Source organism: Sitophilus oryzae, unplaced genomic scaffold, assembly GCF_002938485.1.
Source record: "Sitophilus oryzae breed Bouriz unplaced genomic scaffold, Soryzae_2.0 scaffold_177_pilon_pilon, whole genome shotgun sequence".
Lineage (NCBI taxonomy): Eukaryota > Metazoa > Arthropoda > Insecta > Coleoptera > Curculionidae > Sitophilus > Sitophilus oryzae.
The window spans coordinates 8544166-8572114 of record NW_022146479.1 but is presented as its reverse complement, the minus strand read 5'-3'; the positions used below and the strand labels follow the sequence as shown (position 1 = coordinate 8572114).

The following is a 27949-nucleotide window of genomic DNA, read 5'->3' as shown; positions in this document are numbered from 1 at the left end:
TTGATAACTTCCCGCAATTTCCCCTTTTTTAATGTAATCTGGAAGTTTATGGCTAGTTTCGAATAACAGTTAGCTATTAAAAATGCTGCTAGCTATATTTCATATACCTAGTAAACGTACGTTGAATGAAAATCGGTCACTTTAGATGCTTAAATGCTGTAATTTTGTCAGAAAAATAATTTTGAAAACCCTACTTCTTCAACCGATTTTTTATATGAAAATATTTTGCTCTTATTGGAATTCCCACCAATGCCATTAATTTCATATTTCGTTTAATACTCATTTTTCATCGACTTATTCAATTTATTTGTCCCATTCTGTAAATACATAGTTCTATGTGACAAAAATATAATTAAAATGTCACAACAAATATGATATTACATGAAGTGCGAAGCAAAACATAATTTGTTTCTGGTCAAAACGCACTGAAACAATAGTTCCAGGTGTTACATTTGAAATACCGACACAGTACTCAAATTATAACATCTCAGAGATAATTTATATCTCCCCACACCGTAACTATAGCGATTCTCATAGTTACTATTCAAGAAACCTGCGCTTTTCTTTGCCTAACTGTACCACCAACTCTGGGGAATAATAAAACTAAAACTGCAAATAGTCTGAATTGTTCGAACTTTTTCTTATACCTACAGAAAATAAAGCACTTATTTTTAAAAGTGCTCCGCGATCGAAAAGAAAAAAACGTCGCAGTAACCACCTGAAATGAATATTTAATTTAGTGAAAAATTAAGTTTGTCTGTCAGGGGGCATATTCTTATAGATCAACTTCTAGTACCTACTTATTAAAATAAACTTTATCTAAGCTACTCATCTGCAAAATTATACGTAAAAATTTATTTTATAAATAAACATAACACTTGCGTCACTGGATGTAGAAAACGGCTTTAATAAAATATGGTAGGTGTAATAAACATAAAATATGTTAACAAGCACAGCAATAAAGCGAATAATTAATGGTTGAAATGAAATTAAATAGAAAATTGAATTAGTCCTTCCCTGGAACTTTATTCAGACACTTCGGGCGTAACATATACATTACTCCACCCTTTCTTAACCAAATTTGGTGGAAGAAAAATAGCTTGGTGGTTGTTTATCTTTAAAAGAATCAAATGAAAAAAGAGTCGAGCAGCTTAGAAATGACTTAGGCATTAGTTTGGGCTTAGGCCTAGCCCTGAATGTCTGGAAGACGTTTTTTATTACCAAATTTGGCTAATCAGGCTTCAAAATACTTTTAATTTAAATTAGCTCTTTCGTAAAGATTTACATGTAATTAATAAACGTAATTTCAGGACAGGTTATATAATGATTGTAAAATAGAAAATGATTTCATTAAAAATTACGCCCAAATAGGTACGATTAGGTGACTAATTTAGCGTTGCACGCCTCAAATGATGTCAGCAGACGTTTTACTCAGCTAATTAATGAAAAAAATAGAAAAACGAAAGTCATGGAGGGCTGAGACTGGAAGAAATAAGGGCTTCCATGGTAAATTTTTGCAATATTCATCGCTCAGCCCGCCTCGTAAGCTTCCTAAACGTTTTCTATCACGACATGTGACTAACAAAGGGGTGAATAGTTAAGTAGCTTATGTTTGCACCGCACCGGCTATTTATAAGAAAATTTGATGTGTTTTTTACCGGAAATGTTTCATTTTCCACCAGCAGGGTTTACCGTAATAAAAATATCCAAGATTGCGAAAATAATACACTTTGATTTACTTGAAAGAAGTAGCTATAAATAAACGTACGAGAACTTATTTATTTAAAAAAAATCCTGAGTAAAACAACAAGCCGTAAATGTAGCGTAAATTATGCACTCTTTATGGTAAAAATTACCTGGAGTGGATCTAGTACACCTGAAAGTGGTTTTGTCGATTTCAATGTGACAATTTTCATTTTGTTGAAGGTAAAAGAGTCAGAGATAATCCATATTATTTGCTGGAGATCAGAGATGGACGTTAGCCTTAAAAAGAACTATCTTAAGCCTAAATAATTACTTAAAACTAGCTCTTTTAATGTCACGGTTGGCATCATTGGTTAATTTATCATTTAGCATTGTTTTTGTACGATTTTTGATGATGGGTTGACTTTGTATGCTTTTAATACGGTGCTCCTAAGGTTAAAAGGGACTATTAGTACGATATTGTACGATAAAACATTAAAAACACAATTTTTTAGTAAGATCTATGTAAACGGTGCTTAATAGTTTAAAAATAATCTATACCCAGTAGTTCTACATTTTTGTTCAGTATCTGTGGTGTCGCTGTCAGGATGACAGATATGGCAAAATGGGTTCCAATTCATTAAATTTTCGTGCAGTTCCCAATATTTTTCAAATTTTTCTTCGAGAAAGTGAGAGTGAAGATTTTTTTCCATATATATTTTGTAGAGGAACATTATTCTGAATCTGTTAAGCTTGAAAAAAAATATATTTTTTTGCGGATTTTGTCTTGAGTGAAATATGTGGTTCATTTTATAATTTTTGAGATGTTTTGAAGGTGCTTAAAAAAATAATAAACACCATGAGGAAATTATGAAAACTTCAGGATTTGTAGGAAAATTTATGCAGTTTAAGAATATACAAACCGTTAAAGGTAAGTGTTTTGGTTATGTGAGAAAATGGATTTTTTAAACCCTTGTTTTGATGATTTTTAAACAATTTTTATGTATGTACTTTTAGAATATATCAAGCTTCAAAAGCTTAGATTTTGGGGTTTGCATAACCGGTCCTACAGAATGCTTCCAACGTTGGTTCCAAGTGTGCCTCCTACACGATGTGGCAAATTTTCATGCACCTTCCAACGTTGGGAAGGTGTTTGACACATCGTGTGGGACACTTGTGTCTAGCCCTAGCAGGCAACTTTTAAGCCCGACCAATCACGTTAGAGTTTTTGACAAACACAAATGAATTAACACACTTCAAATAACCACGCTAACCAACCTAATTGGTCAAGCTTAAAAGTTGACTGCTAGGGCTAGACACTTCTGTGTGGGACCGACTTAAGAAAATATATTTTCTTAACCCTTGGTTTTGAACGATTTTTCATTATGTTTAAAACACTATCTATATGTCTAGTACTACACTCCTAATTTCAAAGAGGGTTATATTTTTATATTCTACATATTTAGTTAGTTAATAACAAGTAGTCTCATAAAAATCCAATTTTTCCACCAATTTTTATGAATATGTATATGTATGGAAAAAAGTTAAAGAATTATCCATTTTTGGACTATTTTAAAGCAAATCTTTAATATTTGTAATTTTCTTGGCTCCCTAGCATGTAATAATCCTTTATTGTTATATTAATTACAAAGTATTTTTTATCAAGCGAAGCAATTATTGCAATCTAAAAGTAGCTGGCCGGTATCGTATTTCTGCCTATCGATACAAAATGAAAAGAGCAGAGTTTACAGTTAAAAATGTGCCAAGTCGTATCGAACATTAATTTTCCACTAGCTTGCCATAATAGTTCGTCGCAGAAGATGTTCTTTGCTTAGCAAAAAACTCCGAGGCACAACAAAGGAGCTTTCGAAAATCTAAAATTAAAACAAGTCTTGCCCGCTACGCCGACGATAGTTTTTCTTTCTCTCTCCTTTAATTTAAATAAAGCTCCATTCATCTAATATAATCGATTTCACGTTTATCTATGATAGTTTACAGTAAAAATTCAAGATGTACCCTGAAAAACCTGTACAGTTATTTAATTTATTACACTGGACAACAACAAAACGTTATTTATGGGTCAGCCATTGTTGAATATTGAAATATATTGAATTTAATAATAACGTAAAAATTTTTACGAAAAAAAATTTTAAAATCAATAACTTGATAATTTTTGGATATTTTAGCAAACATAGTGGTAAAATTATGAAAATTTCAATATCTGTATATTGATGTTGATAATGTACAAAATTTAATAAAGGAAATAAAACAATATGTAGTTTGTAGTTAATGCCAACAAAATAACTCGATAAATTATAGTTTTGATGGTATTTATTATATTTAATTCGCGTTAATAACTGTATATAATTGTGGAAACAGAAGGAGCTTAGAAAGAATCGTATAAATATTTTGCTCTAATTAGTTTTTACTGTATAATGGTAGGACGTTTAAAGAGATTTACGCCAGCAATAACATTGCCATACTTGCCTATTTGTTATCTCGAAAATAAGAAGATATAAATTCTATTTGTTATCTAGATGAAATTTCCGGCATAATATCATTCACTGTACTTAAAAAGTCTAGTTAAATAATGTAAGAATAACTGTGGGATTATTTTTATCAACTATAGTTGCAGTAGCTCTCTCGTAGAAAAGAAATCAAATGACATTTATAAAAATAATTACTTCCTAATAACGGTATGGTTAACAACAGCTTTTTTGTATTACGTAGTACCAATTCAATTATTATACTACTGGAATTTGCTATAAAAATAAAAAAACTGTTGAAACATTTTGAATTAAAAGTACCTACTAGTTCTTGATTCTAATATCGAAAATACCTGTATAGTATCCTTGTATATATATAAACAAGGATAGTATCTGTTGTCAAAGAGAATAAGATATTAAGTCATAAAACTGTAAAAGCTCAATTCATTCAAATTCTAACCCGAGCTTTCTGCGCGCTCATGGTTTTACTACTAGAATTATCAATTCCTTTTGAACCCCAATGCAGTTGATGATAAAGGAATTTTAAAGAAAACAATTCCGTGCTCGATAGCTTATTCTCTCTGACGACTGATCACCAAAAGCAAATAGCAAAGCTTCAAAAAGATTTTAAAAATGTCTTTATCACAACGATGCTATTTGCTAAAACAATTAAGCTATAGTACGATTAAAACACATTAGTCACAATTACTATGGCCTTTGACATTCAGCGCTCATCCATTGAATAATATATTTCGTCACTCATAAAGTGAGTAAGTTGTTAATTAATTACAACGTATTTTTATTCTTAAAAAAATGCTGTTACGTTATTTTAATACACTTGCTCATTGCTGTAGGTGTAGCGCGTAAACAAAGGATGTATGAAAACAATATTTACTTGTGCGTGTTTAAATACCACATTTTTTAATCAAAGATGCAGTTTTTAAGCGTTGTTTACAACAAATAATAATAATACGCTAATTGTATTTATGTTATTATAATAGCGAAATAAGCAAAAATAAATTTTCTAATGCGCTAAAAAACAGACCAAACCACATTATTTAAATTACTATAATATACTGCACTAGCTCAGCTACCCTAATAATAATAAGTATTTTAAATATGTAGAGAATTTATAAAAGGTCGAAACCATTAAAACTAAACTGAAAAATGTTATTATACCTTATCGTTAGTATTAAATTACGGATATAAATATTTTTTTTATAAAGATTAGGTGTTTAAATGTTTTAAAAACCTAACGGTAATTTTTTCGTATTTTTTTTAAATATTTATAATTCCTTAAATATAGTTACTGAACTTTACTTACCTAAAAATCATTTTTGAGACGGGATATCTTCGTAGACGCACGAGAATCATTTCCAAACAGTGGGATATTTTGATTTGTTCTTGTTTGTTTTGCGCCAAAAAGTTGGAAAAAGCACTCGAAAAGTTTATGGAAATGCGCGTTATTGTCTGTATTGTCTATTTTAATATTGAATTAATTAATTCCGAGTCCTTTTAATTCATATTTTGGTTAAAAACACTGAAATATACGATGCGATACTACTTCGTCACCAAACACGCTTAATACCACACGACTATATGAGCGTGGTCTCCACTGGTATCCTCTCTTACTGTTAAGTCTTCTTTCAGGAGATCGGGTACTTTCGTTCAAGTCCGGTACTTTCAAATAGTAGTGCGGTACAAGAGGTAAAATAAAGCTCCACAACATAATACATTCATGACATAAGATATATTTCTTGTTTTCTGCCCCCTACCTGGTTTTATACCTGTCGCCTCACAAATTCAATATGAAAGAGGCATTAAGCTGCACAAGGAAACCTAATTTACTACAAGAATATCCCTAAACCCACGGTCACGATGTGACGCGTAAAAAATATATTGTTTTTTTTTAATATATTTAATTTAAACCCTTTATCGTATTTTTCAACATTTTATAAAAGTTGAATAGTACATTATACCGCTGACATCTAGTTACTTCTCAATATAATAAAAAAACTATTGACAAAACAAAGTAAAAGAAATAATTACTGCAAAATGCATTACAAAATTTCAAATATTTAAATTTTAGAAATAGGCGCTAAAATGCTGCCCCTCTATCTCAGGCAACCAGGAATGCAAATATTACCCTTTTTTAGTGCCATCTATCAGCTCATTTCAATATTATCAGAATTTTTATCAATACAAGGTCAATACACAAAAACAAATGGATAAAGAAATCTGCAATTTTTTATTGGAAAATTGCTAAATTTTTATTACAATTTTCTTATTTTTAGCTTCCAAAATAATTATAATTTAATTATAATAATTCTGTATTTGTATTATTACTAATATTTTTCTCATAGTAAGCCATGATAATATATTACTGGTTGCATAAAAATCTTTTGTTATTATCTCTTCTTTGTATTAAATATAAAATTATTTTAAATTATTTAATTAGCCGATTAAGGGTGGCTCACGGATGTATATATAAAAATATACATCCGTGGGGTGGCTGCAAGGATATATAGAAGAAGGATATTCAACTCCCTATAGCGGGCTATGTTGGAAAATATGCCGTATTTTGTCGAGGAAGACGATTTCGTCACGACCAATGAGCGTCGAGTATTTGAAATTGAAAACATATAAATTGACGGTAACCTATGTTTTTCGACTCATTTCACTGACAGATGTGATGAGGTGATGAGACTATTATCACTTTATTATTGTATTTTATAGATCCAAACGTTTTTTGAAAAAATAATGTATTTTAAAGTGATTTCCTAGAGTTTGGTTTGGCCTTCTATATTCTGGTATTTGTCTACTAATAAATAATATCTTATTTTGTATTTCGATGTATGGAAATCCGCAAGTTTTGTATCTGAAGCCGCAAAGAAATTTCGCTCCATAGTGAGAAAAATGTTATTATATCTTTTTAGACGTGTAGAATTACAAAATTTCTTATTTCAGATGTTCTAAATGTGAGTGCATGTCACAAATTTAAATATATACTTGAAATATTATTTCAAGTTATATGCTTTGACATTTTTTGGAAGTAAACAAATATTGAAGAAAGTGTTGTGCCTTTACAGAATTTAAATTGGCATTAGGAGTAGATTTCCTTGATTTAGTAATGATATTGCTCATAGAAATTGATAATGTGAAGAATAACAATACAGGAACATAGAATAACAAGAAAGAAACTCTAGCAGCAAGTTAGGTTATGAGATAAATTTTATTTATATAGTTTGTTTAAAGAGTTTAGTTTGAAAAAAAGGTAAAACAGTTATTATTGTCCAGGTCATATTTGATAACTGTTGTTAATTGATAACATATTACAGGGACACAGTAAAAAGACAAAACATTTAGACCCTTTGAAAGAGAAATGTTTGCAATGGATATTAATAAATTCTAGCCAATTTGTACGATGTACAATGTAGGCAATATTTCTGCCTCCTAACGCACTATTCGCGTAAAAGAAGATGTGGGTATTGTATTTATAGGTAGTTAATGATACATGGAATATATTTCTATATTATTGCAATAACGATGTCTTTATGTTGTATTTTTTTATTAGTTGGCTAGTGTGTTAGTAGGATAGCCATTGGTAGTTATAAAGTATGAAGTCGTCAGGTATTAATAATAGGAATTGATCAAAGCTTATACATTTATTGTGATATTTATATTGTGAATTTAAGTAGTTAGTTTTGGTTGTTTAATAAACGAATTAATGTGCTTATTGTGTATCTAATTAAAAGAACAATGAAAAGTTGAATACCATAGGGGTACGTATGTTATACAAAGAATTTGCATCAACTATTATATTTTTTTGTTATATACTTGTACTGATATTTGTTTCTTGAACTAAAGAATTATACAGTACCTACTACACAATATATAATCTGCAGCTACATAGGTAGGTAGCTATTGGTAATTAAATTTTTTATCTAATATAATATCTAACATCAGAAATATTGTTAATTATCAACTATAAACAACTAAGAACTAGAATTATCAACTATAAACACAATATAATATACTGTATCTTAAGCAATAGGTAATTATTTAACAATTTTTTTGGGAAATAAAAACTGGTACTAAATTCTTTTTGACTATTTAATTTCTAAGTCACAAATAATGGTGGACAAATAGCAAGAAAATTATACAAGTAAAACATAATTTTAACTTATTTCTCTAATGGGATTTTGGTATTGATCTACTTAGTAGGATATGCAGTTATCAATCATATTTTTGAATATTTATATTCAATATTGTTCAGGAACAGCCCAATTACTCTGAAAAAAAAATATATGGTCAAATTCTTTGAAAAGAAACTTTTAAAATCAGTAATGATAAATATATAATTGTTGTATAGCAGAACCAGGGGACACAGAATTAAGGGAATTAACAATAGATTATTAAAAACTGCCTTCTCTTAAAAAAGTAGTATTATATGCACTTAGAAAGACTATAAAGGATATAAGTACACATAGAAAGAAAGTAAGTATCTATACTACTGATATATATATATATATATATATATATATATATATATATATATATATATATATATATATATATATATATATATATATATATATATATATATATATATATATATATATATATATATATATATATATATATATATATATATATATATATATATATATATATATATATATATATAACTATATATGAATACGATACCTACAGTATACAATATTACTAGTATAAAAATAACAGCACAGTCGGCACACTTTAAAATAAAAAAGCAGCATAATATTCAGGTATGTATCTAAGTAAAATTTTCTCAAAAATATTAGAATATGAAATAAATTGCAACTAAATTTTAATTAATAAACATAAACAAATAAAATTGTCAGTGTTATTAAAACTTTATGCAAATATATGTTACCTTAATACTTTGTCTTTAATCCTACTCTTCTGACACGGCTTTTCAAACTAATATTTATGGACTTTTGTTTCCATATTAATTTCAATATATTTGAATAAAACTGGAAAAATAATCAATATTGGCACTTGAAATTTTAATTTCCGATGTCCTTAAATTATTTATATCGTGTTATACATAATACTTACATAAATATTCAATTTAAAAATAGATCAGCACTTGAACGAGTGAATATAAAATAGTATATTATCAATTTCTATGAGCAATACCATTACTAAATCAAGGAAATCTATTCCTAATGCTAATTTAAATTCTGTGAAGGCACAACACTTTCTTCAATATTTGTTTTACTTCAAAGGGGCAAAAGGGTATAACTTGAAATATTTCAAGTATATATTTTTTAATTTTTGACATTAAGCACTCACATTTAGAACATCTAAAATAAGAAATTTTGTTATTCTACGCGTCTAAAAAGATATAACATTTTTCTCACTATAGAGCGAAATTTCTTTGCGGCTTCAGATACAAAACTTGCGGATTTCCATACATCGAAATACAAAATAAGATATTATTTATTAGTAGACAAATACCAGAATATAGAAGGCCAAACCAAACCTCTAGGAAATAACTTTAAAATAAATTATTTATTCAAAAACGTTTGGATTTTGGATCTATAAATTACAATAACAATCTCATCACATTTGTCAGTGAAATGAGTCAAAAAACATAGGTTACCGTCAATTTATATGTTTTCAATTTCAAATACTCGACGCCCATTGGTCGTGACGAAATCGTCTTCCTCGACAAAATACGGCACGTTTTTTTTGGGCCAGTCGAATATCCTTATTCTATATATCCTTGGGTGGCTGCAACCGTAATCCTGCTGTTAAAACATAATAATTGTTTTTTATATATATTGTTATGTATTAACAGCAGGATTACAGGACGTCGTTGAAGCCTCAGGTTGCAGCCACCGCAAGGAGCCACCCTAATATAAATATTAAGTCATAATTTGGTTTAGAAATAAGTTAAAATTATTGTATAAAATTTTAAAACTCTAGCAAAATCCTAAGCATTTTTTCTATAGGTGGCGTTGTGGGGAGATGCGATCTCCATTTGTTTTCCGGTAGGTCGTCATATTGTGGCGTCTCTTCAAATGGACGCTACACTGAATGTTAATTATATTTAAGATTTAATTGTTAAGAAGTGATAAAATACTGAAAATTCGTTATAAAAGCAAAGACTAAGTGTTTATCTACATTTTGCAATATGCAGAGTCACGAGTATCGCTATATTCGCGGCCAGGTTCCGAATCCTGAATAATTATGTTGCCTTCCAATTAAGTTGGATTTTTCAAAAATTTATTACGATTTTTGGATCATCTTGAATTTGGATGAATCCACCATGATCTAAGAATATAAACCGTGAGCTAAAGAATATAAACCGTATTCCTGTGCAGGACTTATATCCAAGACATACTACTTGTACTTGCAGCCGATATACTAAATGATCGAAAAAAGATTACGTCCAGTTGGCTTGAAAATGACGATTGATGATATTTACTATATTGGAAATATAAAATGACAACGACTTTAATTTCCAAACTATCTCTGATTCCGCCGTTTTTTCGAACGCATGGTGTATTATATACAGGTCCATTCAAGTACACAGCGGTAGTTCAGTTAAAGATAATTTCTAAAATCAGTATGAGTTGGTTTAAATCGATCACTGTGTCACAATATCCATAATCGAATAAGATTTATAAAGAATCTTCTCATTTTTAAAGTAGTTAAGATACATATATATATAAATATATATATATATATATATATATATATATATATATATATACATATATATTTTAACAGGTGTAGGTATGTGATACTTTTGAAAAATGAGCAGTTAAAGGTAAGTGCTAGAATAACTACAAATTGATTTGAAATTAAAAATGCATTATTATTCCTGTTATTCTTACAAATCTACAATATATAAAATGCTAATGTTTATCTCTGTCGTCTCTACTGAAGTAACGACTTGCACTAGAAAGTTGTTTTTTTTTTCTAAAAGATAATTGGCTCTTCTAAAAACTGTCGTCGGCTGATTTTTTGTTTTTTCCATTTAATTAAAAAAATAAAATAAAGTTTTTTTTTCTGTCGTCGTGGCGGATGCGCCAGGCTTCAACTAGTACATGAATAAATCTTTAAAGCATAAGAATTACTGTAATAATTAATCATGACCATGATATATTAAGTTAATTACCATGATATATTAAGTTACAAGGATCTAAATAAAAATAAAACGACTTATAAAGACAATAACATTTTATTGAACTTAAAAGATGTACAGAGGAATGCATTATAATGAAACACAAAACAATAAATCTAATTAGAATAAATACCACAATAAGTGAATATTATATATTATAATTTATTTCCGGATGTAGTCAGAAGTTTGCTGATATATTTAAAAATTACACAATATAACCACTGTACTAAAAGATATATTGAACTAACTAAAAATCATACAGACTATAAACGCATATAATATAAAAAAACGAAACAATTAAACCTTTGCAAATATTTTCTCTTTGTTAATTTGTCCATTTTTATTTAGGTGGTTATAGGTATTATATAAATATGGAATAAATTTTAGAAAATAGTGGTAGAAGTAATAGCTTTGAAATATTAAAAGTTATTAAAATTCAATTATTTTTTAATGGAAAATAGATTAATCTTTAAACCTACTATTTTTTTCTTTCAAATTTTGAGAACTGAATATATATGTACAAAGAAAATTTTTTTCAATGTTAATATACAAATTTTGAATATCTAAAAACACTCCAAAATATATCAAAGATAGTTATTGCGATATGTAGTTTATATAAACTACATTTTACATTTATATTTACAAGAGGGTATTCGCGTGCACTTGGATCTCTCTTTCTAAGGGCAAAATATGCAAGTATGTTTATTTCTTTATTGACATTTAAAAGCATGGCCCAACAATATCAGAAAACACCGATAAAAAATGTTAATATATTTTAATAGAGATCAATCACAGAATAATTTAGCTACACAGTCTTTTTGTATCGCTATTTATTCAATGATCACTTTTATATAGACAAATTTAGTGAATTTCGAATACTACATCTGCTATTTAGGCATCAAAAATATATATTTCGAACTTACAGTAGCCTACAAAATACCTATTAAATATTTATTACTAATACCACAATATATTTTCACTCACTCCTATAACTGAACTCTATGTAGTTACATATATAATATAAAGATAAAATGTTTGGCTTGACTTTTAGCAAATAAAAAAAAGCTGATGATAAAAAATAGTACATGAAACAGCACTACACCTGAAGCATTATTCTAACTCATTTCGACAGTCGAAATTCATGTAAAATAATGAGTAAATAACTACAACCAAAATCGCGGTTGAAATGTGTAGTTGTAAAATATTCTTACTAATACAACTATCGAAATAAATTTGAATACCTTCGCAGCAGTTATATTGAAATTAACAAAATAAATAAACAAAGCAAACCTCTTATTTATATTTTATATTTTTCTTGTTGACCTCTCCCATAATTTTGACCCAAATTGAATACTTAAAGAGTATTTTTAAGAATCTATAAATAAAATAAATCGATTTTAAATCTTTTAAAATAATTGATGTTCGTTGGACCAAAAAAAATATAAATATTATTTTAATAGCAAAAACACCAAGAAAAAAGAATTATTCTCTAAAAAAGTCAACGACAATCAGCTTAAAAAAAATTTCGATAGCGGAAACGAGTTGGAATAACGCACGAAAGATAATTAAAAAAGGAGACTAACATCCTTAACGCAATATAAAGTAATATTAAAAAGGTTAGCTCATAGACAACTGACCCAAAGCTAACAACTTCTCCACCGCAGCATTTATGTCTCCAAACGTTGATATTAAGGCCTGTAAATTTGCTTCTCGGTTCAAAAATCCCATGGCTGTCAATTGTTCCAGCTGTTGTTGATAGCGCTGTTCAGGGGGTAGTGATTGGTCTGTTCCAGCTGTCATACCTGCCACCATACGTGCCATAAACTAAAATAAAGAAATATATCTTCTTATAATTTTTTTTATGATATTAAATGGAATATTTACCTCAGAAAATGGATCACCACTACTCGCTGCACCACCAGTTCCAGAACCAGGAGTTGCACTAGTTACAGTTGGTGTATTTGTAGTTGGTGTACTCCCTTCAGTGGTACTACTCTGGGTAGTTGGTGTAGTGCCCGGTGTAGAAGGCATTTGTGGCGAAAACGTGTTTATTAAAGAAGGTGCCTGTTGCCTTAAAACATCCATTCCTGCAAACAAAGATTAGTATTTCCTACAAAAACACTAACAAATACATTTTATTTACCTTGTTGTATTTGTAAAATAGCATTCAATGCTTGTGGATTGGTCATCAATGATTGCATTTCTGGGTTTTGTAACTGCTGCAAAAATTGAGGCATCATGGTCCTCATCTGCTCTTGCAACTGTGGATATCTGGACAACAGAGGATTGTCGGCTAACAGTGCGTTTGCCATGTTGGGGTCAGCTGCCATTGCATCCATAACAGATCTAGTATAAGGAGCAGAAAGCATGTTTTGAATCATAGAAGGATTTTCTGATACTTGTTGCAATAAGCTCGACATAGGAGGATTATTAACAACGTTCCTTCCAGGTGTGGTGGGTGAGGGTTGTTGATTGGGAGATCCTCTGCTCCATGGATTTGGTAAAGGTTCTCTATTTTCTGTACCTAAGTTTCATTTAAATGATTATTAACCAAGTTGTTATATATGAAAATAAAAACTAACCTTGTTGTGGATTGTTAATTTGAGTATTATCCAACACTCCAGAGAATGGATTCTGAGAGAATTGTTCAGTTGCTGCTGATAACATCGGTTCTTGAATATCCCTGTACATTCTGTGTAGTGCATTGTAACCTCCTGGAATACTTTCCAGATTACTCATGGCTCTATCGTGACTTCTCATTAGTTCCTGCAACATTGAAGGGTTCCTAGCTAATTCCATAGTTTGCCTTAACAATTCAGGATTATTAAGCATGTGACTAATCTCCGGGTTCCTTTCCATCAAGTCTTGCATTTGAGGATTGCGAGTTATTAGTGCTCTCATATTTTCTGGATCATTCATTAACCTCTGAACTAAAGGATTGTCTAATAGTGACCTAAGTAAATCTGGATTTGAAAGCAGTTCACTTTGCATTCTGTTCTGAATTTCCATAAAATTAGCTGAACCTAAACCTAATGATTCTAAGCCGGCCAGACCTCCCAAACTGCCTAAATTAAAAGGTGTTGCACCAATATCAGCTGAAAATAGATATTGTATGTAAATTCATAAAAGCATCGCTCACATTTTTACAAACCTGGAGGACGTTGTGGGTTGTTATCGCTAGTACGAGGAGCAGCTCTTATAACCAGATGTATTGTAAGTCCATCTTTAATGCCATGAGATTGTATAGTATCTCCATCTTTAATTATTTTGCCAGCAAAAATCAAACACAACTGCTCTGGTTCGGCATTAAACTTTGGGGCTATGAATTCTTTAAACTATAATATAGAAAATACATACATTTCAATTATAATCTGTAATTCAAAGATGATAAACATTGATATGTTTATCTAGAAATTAATGTTATGACAACATTCTAGTGATTACAACAAGCAGTATGTAAATGTTCAACTTACATCTTTTACTTGAATATCCTCGTCAACCTCAACCGATTCCTTTTCCTTTGGTGTTTTCACGTGAATTATAATTTTTCTCTTGGGAGGAGCTTCTGCTCCATTTTCTATCTCTTGATTAGTTTGGGGTTCGGGATTGGGTTCTGTAGGCTGTTGTGTCTGGGGTTCTGGTTCAGGCTGGGCCTCTACTTTCAGTTCCCCATCGCTTTTTTGAGGTTCCTCCTCAACTACTTTCTCGGGCCCTGAGTCAACCGGGACATCATCCGCCATATTTACCTGCAATGACTAGTTATTTTAGTTTGAGCGCACTACTGCGCCCACAAAAGCAACTGGTAATTATAAACGATAGTTTCTCGACACCTCGAATATTCTAAACCCATATAACATGACACAACACAAAAATATATCAATAAAACTTACGAGAACACGTAGTTTTTAGAGGAAATCGTCACTCCGGATGTCTAATGTCAAATAAATATCAAGTTAGTGACAGCGTTGCCATAATTAATATTTTACCGAACATTTAAGATATTTTTAAATATTTTTTTTTATTTCATGTTAATTTGTTTACATATATATCAGTAGAATATAAATTCAAATATCATATTTTGTTAGTCACATAACGATTGTTATTTAATTCATGCAAATTAAATTAATTTATATTTTTTTACTTCTAAAGAAACTATAAATTATAACAATTGGCAATGCGGTATAAATTGAATGACAGTCGTGAAAAGAGCGCGTTCTGGAATATTTTCAATTAAATTTTTGCACAACATAATTTAATTTTACAAATATACATAAAAAAGTTTATGTTTTTAAAGTATATTGATCCATATCAACTGGGTACATATGGTTAAACTATAAATACAATACCTTATTGTAATACACTGATCTATGAAATTAGAAATAAAATTTGTAGGAAACTTACAAGATTTTAAATACGCGCTTTTAATTACAGTATCAAAATTAATTAAAAATAAGTTTAAACATATATTTTTTATGAATATTAAAAGTTTAGAATTAGAATAAAACGTATTAATAAGTTTTAAAACAAAAATTATTTTGTTATCCAGATCTCAATCGGGGTACAAAATGTGAAGCAAACTGGTGCGAAAAATCAATATAGATAGACTAAACTGCATATTATCGTCGTATTGAGTGGGACAAGCAACGCTATATTAATTTATATCTAATAGAAGCAACTGTAAAGGTGATAATGTCTAAATTGAGCTGCAAATAAAAGATAAGAGCTGACCTTCTTCTAGAAACAGTTTTCGATTCATAAACATGGTCGTGGTCCTTCGAGCCGGATGGTCAGTTTTAAAATTTTACAACCGTTCATTCGTGCCTCTTTCAAAATACAAGTTGAGGTCTCTCTGTTCTTCAAAGACAGAGAGAGTATTATATCTTTGCTTCTTGCTTCGCGGTGAAGAATTATAAAGTCCGGCATCACAGCGCACAATGCGCAAGGAGCGGTAAACCGCCGTTACAAAAATGTGGACGTGAATTCATTTTCAGTTAAGTAAGAGTAGGTGTATATACCTACGGGTTTATATGCGTCGTCTCTATATACTACATGTCTTTTTAAAGTTTTGTTATTAAACATCGATAAATAGTTACGTCCGAGTGACTGAAAGTTCAATGTGAATCAGTGTCTGACTTTCATGGTTAGTGAAAATATAATTTTAGTGCCCCAGCCACGTATCATATCACCTCAAGACAGATTCTTCTCTAGAACGAGCAAGATTACGGATAGTTTTTCAGATTCTTAGTCAAAGTACAGTTCTAGACTCATTGATAACAAGATAAAAGCGCAGTTTTGTTACCTTAAAAACTCATTTTTTTTCGAACTCTGTAATTAAGTTAATTATTGATGTATTATCTTCACTTTATTTTTTCCCATTCGTTCTAGAAGTAATTACAAATTACATCTTCTATTTCACCTTTAATCTCTCTGAACTTAGCATGATTTTTATCATTAATAATTATGAATTAAATTAAGTTTTACTCCTCTGTGGGAACATGGATTGTTTCAAAAATTGTTAAATTAAAATTAATTTGAAAAATTCTAGTTATTATACAGGGTGAGTCTTAAATAAGTGCATATATTTTCAGAACTGGTAGATTTCGATAAAAGAAACATATTTTCTCTTTACTGTTTTTCAAATAAGTCCAAAATAATCGAGTTATTTTAAAAATTTTAAAAATTATAAGAAATAAAAAATTAATGTACCTACTTTAAAAATTTGAAAAAAAATTTGCTTAAATTTTCAGAACCACTGGATCTTTTCTGGATTTTCTTTCTTGTAAATTTAATCTACTACCTATGTTGCCATATTATCAAGGAATTATTAACTAAAAATTAAAAAAAAATAGAAAAAATCTAAATTTAATTTTTTTTTTCGCGAAAAAATCTGATAAACGTTTTCTGGGATCAAAATATACTACCCCCAAAAATATTTGCACTTATTTAAGACTCACCCGTTATAATAAAAATATAAAAATTCAAATAAGTTTTCAGGCAGACATAATTTTTTATCTCAAATTTCCAAGATATAGTTGTACATGTTGTTTCAAGATAAAAACTTGACAAAAATTATTAAAAATTTTATAAAATCACAAAATAGACTATTATGAGTGGACTGTATCAAATTATTGATGCATTAAAAATGATTTTTAAAACTTTTATAATTCTATATTTTCGTCCATGAAGACTTGGATAAGAAATAGGTATCCAAAATTAATCAAATTATAAAATAAACTAAGTGTATATACAATTCCAATTTCAAATTTGGAGCCAATTAGTTGTGTACTGCCATAATTAAATAGAATGAAGTATTTATGTCATATGCTAATTTTAAGCGCATAAATTTTATTTAAATATCGCATTTTCAGTACCATTAACATTAATATCTTGATAAATCTCAAAATAAATACCTTTGCCTATTTTAGCTATAGACAATAATTTACAAGTAAAAAAATTGTCCCCCTTGTGGCTAAGAATATATTTGAACATTCAGTTTTGTTCGCTAAGGACTAATAGCCAAACTGAAATGGCTTATTTTGATTTATTTATGAAAAATAATGTTTAAACATAATCCACGCCTATGAGCTAATGGGAGGTGGTATTAAAAACCTTTTCCGATAATTTAAGTGTCTAAAAACCTGAGAGGGATACATGTGTAGGAATTCTACCTGTTCTTTCAGCCTCTGCCTATCTTGTAGGGCTTGTATCTATATTTTGTAAGGTCACCTGTAGAGCTTGAGTTCCTTGTGCCAAATTTTATGTAAAATTAGACGTCTTCATATTTATTCCTTTTTGTATTATTATAAACAGTCTGTTATGACCCTAGTACTAAAAAGTACAAGCGTCAGGTGTTTGAGTTTCAACCCCAATTAAGCGAAAAGGCAGGTGAAACTACATCCAAACGGAAATAAAATATCGTTAAAATAGACATTTGCCGGGTTTCTTTTTTAGATAAAACAGCTACCTGGCTCTCTTTTAAAACATTCTGTATTTTTGCTGACAATGAAATTCCATGTAGTGTATTTAATTTCAGTAATTTGTAGTTAATAAACGAACATAAATAAATATATGTCAGTGTCAGGGAATAGTACAATAAACACTTTACATAATTATTTAATTAAAATATTTCCCCAAGGGGTGATCGGCCTTAGTCCGCGTAATTTCCTTAATTAAAATTTAAATAAACACAGTGCATTGCTTATTCAAGATTTATTGCTGCGTTTTTTGAAAATAAAAACTGAAAAAGTTATATTCAAATTAATACAACATAATTTTATTGTTTACATTCACGTAGATTTTTTCTCAGGGTAGGTACTTTATTTAATTAATTCATACAGATTCACCTGTCTTCGTTTTAGTTTTACTTTGACTGATTAATGCAGCAGGTAATTAGCTAAATGAGTTTTTTTTGCTGAATTATTTTTACGCAAAATCAAAAGTTTAAAAAAAAATATTACGAACAATAGTTATTGTTTTCGTATGTTATTCCAGTCAATCTAAATAAATAATCTGACATTGATTGTAACAAAAGGATTTGCTTCATTTGACAATCCTACATTCAAATTGGAACATGGATTTTCTCAGACTGATTTAGGTAGGTGCTCATTTCATTCTATTCGCTAATGATGTATATAATAATAAAATAGGCCCCATAATTGCTGATTTCCGAGTTAGGTACCTATTTCTAAACAACTTGGGTTACGAAATTTGTGATTTTTTAATCATTTGTGTCGATATCTACTACTTCGATACTACTGTTCGAAATATGAGAATATCTGTATCTAATTAACTTACCAGTAAGTAAGTAAATAATGTATGGAGAATATAAATCTATGTCAAGATGTAGTTGTTTGAGATACTTAAAGCTAATTACTGTAACATCTTATTAAAGTTTTCTTTAAATGAATATTTTTAACTCAATTAACCTACTTTTGAAATTTCAGAAACAAACAAAACTTATAAAAAAAATCGTTTAATTCCTCACGCTCACTCTTTAGAAGAATCTGTTTCAAACATATTTATCTTTTTTTTCTGATATAAATTTATACTATTTACAGAATTGATATTTCCAATTCAACAGAAAATGTGTCTTAAAAATAATGATTTATTACCCCTTCGAAAGTATTATACGATTAAGTAAGCATGTCATCGAGTATAAAGCTTAAACTTCTAAATCCATACCATGACGATTAAAACCGAAGTGAAGAAGGAATGTGAAAATGAAGAAAGAACATGTGGAAAATACACATGAACTATCTTCGTCATACCTTTAACTCTACATCGCAATATTGTATCAAACAAATGAGAGACAAACGAAAAAAGCAAAATGCTGAAACATATTACAAACGGCGGTAAGTACATACACAATATTGTCTTTAGTAATAAAAAATATATTATTAATATAAAATACGAAGCTGGTAGTCCGCCTAAAATTTTGACGTTCAATGGAGCTTCTGATCTATTGAAATTTAGCCATAAAAACTGTACGTATTCGAATGGTGTTGGCCTTCAATAAGATTTAAAAATATCTTCTAATTTTATTCTCTAAAAATAATGTATTAGTTAATTTCCGCATTAACCATATACCTACATGAATCAACGTACATATTTGGTAAATGTATTCTCGAGATTCTAATTTAAATTACATATAACTATGTTTTTTCTGATTTTTTTTCAATTGAATTTTATACAGACTATCTAAAGGTACCCACACACATACAGTTTTTCCTCAAACAAAACTGCACAGCCAGGCCTTGACGGTTTATATTCGAAATGTAATCGTGGTGCGCATAAACTGGCAAAATAACTTACGACACTAACACAGCCTGCGCAGTTATTTACAGTAGTTTTAAGCTTGGACTGCGCAGTCCAAACTTTGAGGAAAAACTGAATGTTTATGGCTACTTTAATATACTCCTGTTTCAAATGAACTAATAGTAATAGCGAACTTGATCAGAACGCAACATTAATGCGTAATTCTCTTTTTGTAGGTGTCGCAAATCGAGGCACCCGTCCAGATAGTTCCATGATCATGGAACCAAGGGACCAGCAGTCCCACAGGTTCCGATCACCAAACGCCAATAGTTCCAGAATCTCCACGCAGCAGTATCCTCTGAACGTAACGCAGCTGCACAATGTCACCCCAAATTTGGACAACTCCAAGCACTCAATCTACAGCAACGCAGCTGTGCTGTCCACAGGCAACAAGGTCCTCAATGGAGGCTTGAACATATCGCGAATAAGGAACCAAAGCACTGTAAACAAATTCATAGCCAAATCGAAACAAGTGGGAGTGAAAGAGATGCTGGTCAGCCTGGGACTGCTATGCTTGGTCAGCTTGTTATTAGCGTTGTTGTCGCTGATTTTCTTACTGAAAATTTCCCCAGTCACTGCGAACGATATCAGGGAACTTTTGCGAGCTGAACAGCTCACAGTCATTACAGCAGAAGAGTATGTCGTGGTATATGAAGTGACTTTAGCCCTTTGTGCCTTAACTTTGTCGTTGAATCTTTGTTGTCTATTGGTGTGCGCTATACAGTTCTTGTTTGCAGTGAAACTTGTTAAGAGTCCACATGGAGGAAGCGATAGGTATGTTTCATTTTGTTTCAAATTTTAAACTTTTTTTATTATACTTAATAACATTATTATACAGGGTGGTCCGAACTGTATTCCGGAAACTTCGGGAGCATATTCTGCAGATAAAAAGAAGTAAAAAACTTCTTATAAATGTATATCCGAAAATGCTTAGTTTCGGAGATACAGAGTGTAGAAGTTTTATTTTTATTTCGATTTTTTCCAAATAATTTCTGAAGTAACGTCAATATTTGGATGAAAATTGGTGTCTGATTTTTTGACATGAGAAATTTGATTTTGATGTCATTGTGACTCCTATTTGTAGAGAGCGTCACCTACATGTGTTTTAACTGTTTTGAAGAGTAATAACTTTTTGTCCCTACCTGTACAGAACTGCTGAGTGAAAAAATATTCATTTTCATATTTTTTTACGTAAAAAATGTCTCTTACAAATGTCTCTTGGTAAAAATCGTTACGAGCAACCCTTCTCGAGATATTTAGAATGGGAATAGTCAATACATGTCATTACTGACAAAAAATAAACATGTTGAGTAGATAGTTATTGGACTAAAAAGATAAATTTGGAATATTTTTATTTTTTTAAATTAATCATAAATTTTTTTTGAAAAAATGATGATTGGTGATGAGTTGGCACAAAAACATTTCAAATTTATGATTTCTGTCTATTAACTATTTAGTCAACATGTTTAATTTATGTCAATGATGACAGGTATTGATAATTTCGATTTCAAATATCTCGAGAACTATTACTCGTAGCGATTTTTATTAAGAGATCTTTTTTACGTTAAAAATCACGGAAATGTATTTTTTTTTTACTTAGTAGTTTTATACAGATACGGACGAAAAGTTATTACTCTTCAAACCACTTAAAAATATACAGGTGGCGCCCTCTACAAGAAGGAGCCATATTGACATCAAAATCGAATTTCTCATATCAAAAAACTTCCAGACACCAAATTTCATCCAAATATTGGTGTTACTTCAGAAATTATTTGGAAAAAATCGAAATAAAAATGAAATTTCTACACCCTGTATTTCCGAAACTAAGCATTTTAGGACATACATTTATAAGAACTTTTTTACTTATTTTTATCTGCAGAATATGTTGCTGAAGTTTCCGGAATACAGTTCGGACCACCCTGTATATATAATCATCCACTGGAGGCGTCATACTGTATATCACTGTTGGATATAACTTCTTAATAATTTAAAATAATAAAATTTTTCACATTTTAGTTAGATCTACTATACAGTGTCCAGCAATAGTGCGTCGGGTATCTGTAGCTCATATAAAAAAACTTTTTGTTTAAGTGCAGATCTAAAGTATGTATATTATTCTGTAAACTTTGGTATAAGGATGTATTTCAGGAAAATATTTTAACTTCTACAAGGTGGCTCAAAAAAGTCTGAGTGGATTGGGATGACTTTCTTAAATGGAACACATAATCCTAAGATATTATATCGTAATCTTGAACCATACAAGGTGTTCAAAATCCTACGCCAAGCTTTCTAATATATAAATAATTTTTCCTCGTTTTTTTACATGGAACAGCCTGTATATTATTACTTTGTTGGATGGAGAATTAAAAAATGAACATTTCGCAAAATTCACAAAAAACAGTTTCGCAAATATTCGTGTTTTATTACATATGGCTCTTTCAACGGTAAAATGCCAGATAAATATCATTAGGTATAACATTTTGAAATACTCTAAATACAAAAAATGTTCATATTTTAATTCTCTATCTAACAAAGGAATAACACACAGAGTACGTGTTCCATTTAAAATATCGAAGAAAAGCTATATTATAGTTTAGAAAGTTTGGCATAGAGTTTTGAACACCCTGTATGGTTTAAGATTACGATATTTATAGGAAAGTAAGTACAAGCCAACTATAGTAAATACCTAGTACAGTTTTGATTTCAGGGTATCTCTTGTATTTTTAATATTTTTTTTTAAAAACGTTGAAAAAATATTTTTTTATTTATTTGTTAACATCTCTGAAGCTATCAAAACATATTTAATAATATCTTAGAATTATGTAAAGTGAGCAGAAAGGAAGCCAAAAATGCAATAATACACAGGTTATTTCAATTAAAAAAAATAATCGCGATTTAATCACATTTTTTTGAGCCACTGTGTAGCAGTTAAAATATGTTCCTGAAATACATCCTAATATATACTTTAGGTCTGCATTTAGACAAAAATCCTAAGTTTTTTTATTATGGGAACTACAGATGCCCGACGCATTTTTGCCAGACCCTGTATAAGAGTTTTGTTAAGATTTTTAACTATTCACTATTTTTACTAGGGTTCAAGGTGACCTATCGTCATAAGACTTCACCCTTATGTGTTTAATTGATTAATAGCCTATATATTTTTTGAGAGAACCCATACAAACAACCACAATCTGAAAAACGTAAGCTAATCCCTTTTATGGATTTAAATTACCTTTAAAGCGTTTAAATTCTTTAATATTTACACTCGACTTTAATAAAAAGAATTCGAGCCCTCTTTATTATACATAGGCCTATAATAAACAAGAATTTGAATCATAATTTTATACGCGCGCTTTTGATAATTAACATAAAATTAGTCAGTCAATTATAAACCTGTTGTCCTCTAAAATTCTAAAAAAATCAATGTCCTGAGATACGATCTTATAAAAAGATTGCGTCTCTACTGCTCTACCATGCTCGAGAGTTCCAGTATTGAGGAAATTCTTATGGGAGAGTATTTTGAACTTTAAGCTGACTTTAAGGCACTTAAAAAGGTGTTGCTTTTAATGTCATGTAAACTGATCCTTTAAGATACCGGCCACTTTAATACGTATATACGTTATAATGTTACACGTTATCACTCTCTAGCTCTGTTTTCTGTCATATTATGGTCAATACTTAAAGTTAAAAATATAATGAAAAGCGTTTCTGCATAATGTTTGACTAGGGACGTTTTTTGATTGATGACGGTAAAGCAGGCAATGCTAACGATAATTTCCTTAACAAAGGGAGCCATTTCGTATGGTTATGGACCAAACAAAAAGAGACCATTAAATTTTCAACCATGAAAATTCGAACGAATCCGTTTAGTAGGGTCTTCGTTTGTAATTTTTTTCAACACTTTCTTTAAATAATTAGTTACTACTAACGTCTCTAGTTTTTTATGAATCATATGTTTGAATTTATCTGTTCCGGAGTCCAAAATATACTAAAAATAGTCAAAGAATTTGTTAATAAAAAATCTACGAAAATAATAATATTTCGTATTATTAAAAGAAGACTTCCTGTGTTTATTGCTTCTGGTTTTTAACTATATCTATTATTTTAATGAATGAATATTATTAGGTCACAATATGCAAATTCAAGTGCGTATATTTTGTGTGATTTCTACGAGTCACATCAGAAGAGGATGCGTATATTAAGCGATTTAAATGTCGTAATATGAAGGTTGCTTATTAAAATTCCATACAAATCAGCGGCGTGCCTTATACTATCAAAAACCACAGCCCAGTGAATTTAGGAATTAAAATCATAAAATTTAATTATTAAAATTTTGAACCTTTTCCTGCTAAACGGATCGATTGATAAGACGCAATTTTTACTTCAGGAATTTTTTTCAATTTTTTTTTAAGCCAAATATTTGTATACTACGGCACTGGTAGAAACCTGTTTATTAAACAAAAATCAATCTTAATGGTGCGTTTTCAAATTTATGAGCATTTAAAAGTAATGGAGCATGTGTGTCCGTACTTATTTTGGAGTAAAATTAAAGATACTTTCCAAGAATGGTTCCGGTAAAGCAATAAGCTAACAAACAATAACACGAACATCAAACCGAAGCTTAAAGCTCTCAGATATTCTTCAATATTTGTTTTAACACGACTGGGGTTCTGTTTATCTTTTATCCGGCATATTTTTAATGTTCCCACGACCTTACCACGAGAGATATTGGTATTTCCTTATATTTTTACGTATCTATATATCTATATCGCAAATTCAATTTACTTGACATACAATATTATTAAGTTAAGTTTCTTTATACATATAGATATAAAGTTAAGTTTCTCAAGGCTTGGAACCCTACACCATGACGAGGTCAGTCGCATATTAAAGCTCAACAAAAAGATCAAATTGCATTTTCTTGAGTAATTATTGCCAGATGCGAAAAATAAAAGCAACACCCTGTATAAAACGTATTCGCGATGCATCGCTGTAAGAGCAGGTGCATTTTTCAAAGGCTTTTGGAAACTCTCTCTTAAATGGATTCCCAGCTCTTAAGAACATAAAATATAGACAACAAGATATTATTCTTTTTCGTTCTATTCAACTGATAAAATTTGTAGATATTATTTTATTATTTTTCAAATTGGTTCTAATTTAATTTAAGCACTGTTAAATCATAACAATTTGTCATATATTATAAACAATTTATGTTTTGTCATGTGTGAAGTCTTGTGTTAACATTTACAGCTGTTCATATTGTTGCAAATGGAAATATAAGTGGCAATAATTTTATATTGAAGTGCCAATTAGAACTCGAAGCATGTATAAAGCTTCTTAAAAAAATTTAAAAATAGATTTTTGTTTATTGTTTTAAAATTTTAACATCTGTAAACGTTTGGGTTTTATCTGTTGATGTCAGTTTTTATGCGTTAAACAACAAAATTTACCCTCTGCTTTTGATAAACTCGGGTTACATTTTAATTAAATTTAATTACTAGAGGTACTATAAGTACTACATTATACAGTATAATAGAATGGTAGGTACTAAAGATAAAGTAAATTGTGTTTTAAACCGCACTCCCACGTTTGTTGGTATTGAGTATTCTGTATCAAGAGAAACGTTATTTTAATAGTTTAGTATTTGAAGTGCTCGAAGCTATATTCTTGAACTAAAAGGTTTCCAACTTATTTTCCTATTATAAATTACAAATAATTCAATGTTTTTAGAGTTGTTTCCTAAGTTATTTATATTTAGAAAAATGTTGTAGAGAGAATTGGAGTGATATATAGCCCTTACTTAATGGGTTTTTGGTGTATAAGAATATGTTCTTTAAGTATTTTAAAAATAGAAAAAAATTTATTAAAATACTACACCCTCTAAACATTTTCAAATATCTTTATTCAAATTATTTATTTTCAGAACTAATAAATATCTTCAAAAGTCGTCCATCAGCAGAGTGTGTGCTGTCGGGGGTTTCTTCATATCAATACCAGTATTTCTAACAGGTACGAAACTAAGCATATTAGTATGTATATGGCTTGAATAAAATATTTATTTTTTGTAGGTATAATACTGTATACTTTTATCCAATTCCACTCGACTCCGGCGATAGTGACAAGTGTTTTTATTGGTCTCGGTATAATATTTTGCGGGTGCGCCATGGTACATAACGTTTTTATATGGCAAAGAGAAAAGACGAATGCTGTGAAAGAGTTGGCACTACAGCACGACACTACCCAGCAACACTACAATTCTTTTCATAGCATCACTTCGCAACCGCTTCAAACCAATTTAAACCAATCCTATGTAAGCAATTTTAATCAGAGTTTCGGACACCCCCTAGCAAGTATTCATAGCAACGGACCTTATATAATAAGGCCCTCAACGACTACACCGCCCTCAGGTGAGAACTTGAATATCAGCAAACATCCCAGGGAGGCTAGTGGTAGTGTCAGTCCTGGTATGCCTACTAATACCATCGATATCAGCAGTGTGGCTACCACGAATAGTCCACATGAATTATCAACTTTAGTTTAGTTAAAACTTTTTTCTAGCCATCTCTTGTCGATATTTTTAAATTTTTATTTTTGTTGTTTTCTTATATGGGAAAAGGTATTAAGCCGCATTTACATATATTGGTTTACCTGTCAGTCTTACGCTTCGTCCTACGAAACGTGGGCGACGAAAGCGCGCAATAAGGGCGATACGACCGACGCGACGTTATCAAAAAACGTTTTCTTATGAACAATGAATAATTTCTTATGAAACTTATGAATTAGCTCTGTTATCTATGCTTATGAAAGTGTCCTGCATTGCCGACGCAGGACGATTTCATAAGAAAAGTTGGTTGAAAAAACACATGTCGTACGTGGGCGACAAAAGTTCGCGATTCGGGCGATTTGACCGACACGTGTTTTTTCAAACAACGTTTTCTTATGAAGTCGTCCTGCCCCGGCAATGCAGGACACTTTCATAAGCATAGATAACAGAGCTAATTCATAAGTTTCATAAGAAATTATTCAGTGTTCATAAGAAAACGTTTTTTGATAAAGTCGCGTCGCTAATATCGCCCGTATCGCCCGCTTTTGTCGCCCACGTAGAACGAACCGTTAAGTCTGTCAAAATACTCTAAAACGTTGTATGTAGACGGGGCTTAAGTGAATTATTTTTATATATTGACGAAAAATCTAAAATGTTTCTTGCCATAAAAATTGTGACTTATTAAAATAATCTCTAGAATTTTTTTTTGTAAAAATTTGCAAGTACTTTTCCAGTACTCTATTGCTCCTTTGTACATAAACTGTATAAAAAAATACATATTTATTTTATTGTAAAATGCTACATTAATTTATTTTAAACTATGTGTTGTACATATATTAAAAAAAAGTCTTTCAAAAATACATGTTATGTGATTATTTCGAAAATAATACCGTTGACGTAACATTTTTCGCATATTTCTTTATATCACTGTTTATAAAATAGCAATTTGCAAAAATCAAAGAGTCTAGTACAAATTATCACTACCATTAGGTTCTGATATTTATTATTAAATATAAGCTATTCTATATGATTAAATAAATCATAATATACATTTCTTAATATTTTTATATTGCTCTTGCCACTTAAAAATATATTTTAGTTACAAAGATAGGTGCAGTTGTTATTTTTATCCCAAATCCTAGATAAAAAATTACTGATTATTTTAAATCCATTATATCCGTTTGTTTTCATTCTAATTTCAATGAATCTTTTGTGATAACATAAATAATGTAGTGCTTCCAGAGT

At 30.0% G+C, this 27949-nt stretch overlaps 2 protein-coding genes and 1 long non-coding RNA gene across 6 annotated transcripts; 1 reads left to right on the top strand and 2 right to left on the bottom strand.

The window, feature by feature from the left end:
* Positions 1-2595: 2595 nt before the first annotated feature.
* On the top strand, positions 2596-27750 carry LOC115882341. 3 transcript variants are annotated; one of them, XM_030900365.1, is made up of 5 exons: positions 2596-2614; positions 19404-19697; positions 20337-20934; positions 26084-26169; positions 26229-27750. In XM_030900365.1, the coding sequence occupies exons 2-5, from the start codon at positions 19673-19675 to the stop codon at positions 26699-26701; spliced, it is 1182 nt and encodes a 393-aa protein (XP_030756225.1). In that variant the 5' UTR covers positions 2596-2614; positions 19404-19672; the 3' UTR covers positions 26702-27750. The 3 variants fall into 3 exon arrangements, with proteins under 3 accessions (XP_030756225.1, XP_030756223.1, XP_030756224.1); XM_030900363.1 differs by lacking the exon at positions 2596-2614 and adding an exon at positions 16095-16486; XM_030900364.1 differs by lacking the exon at positions 2596-2614 and adding an exon at positions 18693-18940.
* Positions 7856-9169, bottom strand: LOC115882342. The gene is made up of 2 exons (XR_004050177.1): positions 9085-9169; positions 7856-8461 (listed from the first exon to the last, which is right to left on the bottom strand). It is a non-coding gene; the product is annotated as an uncharacterized LOC115882342 (long non-coding RNA).
* On the bottom strand, positions 12048-15312 carry LOC115882338 (ubiquilin-4). 2 transcript variants are annotated; one of them, XM_030900359.1, is made up of 7 exons: positions 15237-15312; positions 14820-15092; positions 14498-14681; positions 13929-14441; positions 13490-13870; positions 13231-13433; positions 12048-13170 (listed from the first exon to the last, which is right to left on the bottom strand). In XM_030900359.1, exons 2-7 carry the CDS (start codon positions 15084-15086, stop codon positions 12964-12966), a joined length of 1755 nt encoding a protein of 584 aa, XP_030756219.1. In that variant the 5' UTR covers positions 15087-15092; positions 15237-15312; the 3' UTR covers positions 12048-12963. The 2 variants fall into 2 exon arrangements, with proteins under 2 accessions (XP_030756219.1, XP_030756220.1); XM_030900360.1 differs by lacking the exon at positions 15237-15312 and having other exon boundaries at positions 14820-15216.
* Positions 27751-27949: the final 199 nt, after the last annotated feature.

Bases quoted from the DNA above. Each gene is read 5' to 3' on its own strand.
- LOC115882338 (XM_030900359.1), bottom strand. From the start codon at position 15,086: ATGGCGGATGATGTCCCGGTTGACTCAGGGCCCGAGAAAGTAGTTGAG. The intron at 14,442-14,497 runs GTTTGTAAAAAT...ATCTATTTTCAG, and splicing joins CAACCCACAACGTCCTCCAG to CTGATATTGGTGCAACACCT. The intron at 13,434-13,489 runs GTAAATAAAATG...CTTTGTTTGCAG, and splicing joins TATTTTACAAATACAACAAG to GAATGGATGTTTTAAGGCAA.
- LOC115882341 (XM_030900365.1), top strand. From the start codon at position 19,673: ATGCTGAAACATATTACAAACGGCG. The intron at 19,698-20,336 runs GTAAGTACATAC...CTCTTTTTGTAG, and splicing joins GAAACATATTACAAACGGCG to GTGTCGCAAATCGAGGCACC. The intron at 26,170-26,228 runs GTACGAAACTAA...TATTTTTTGTAG, and splicing joins AATACCAGTATTTCTAACAG to GTATAATACTGTATACTTTT.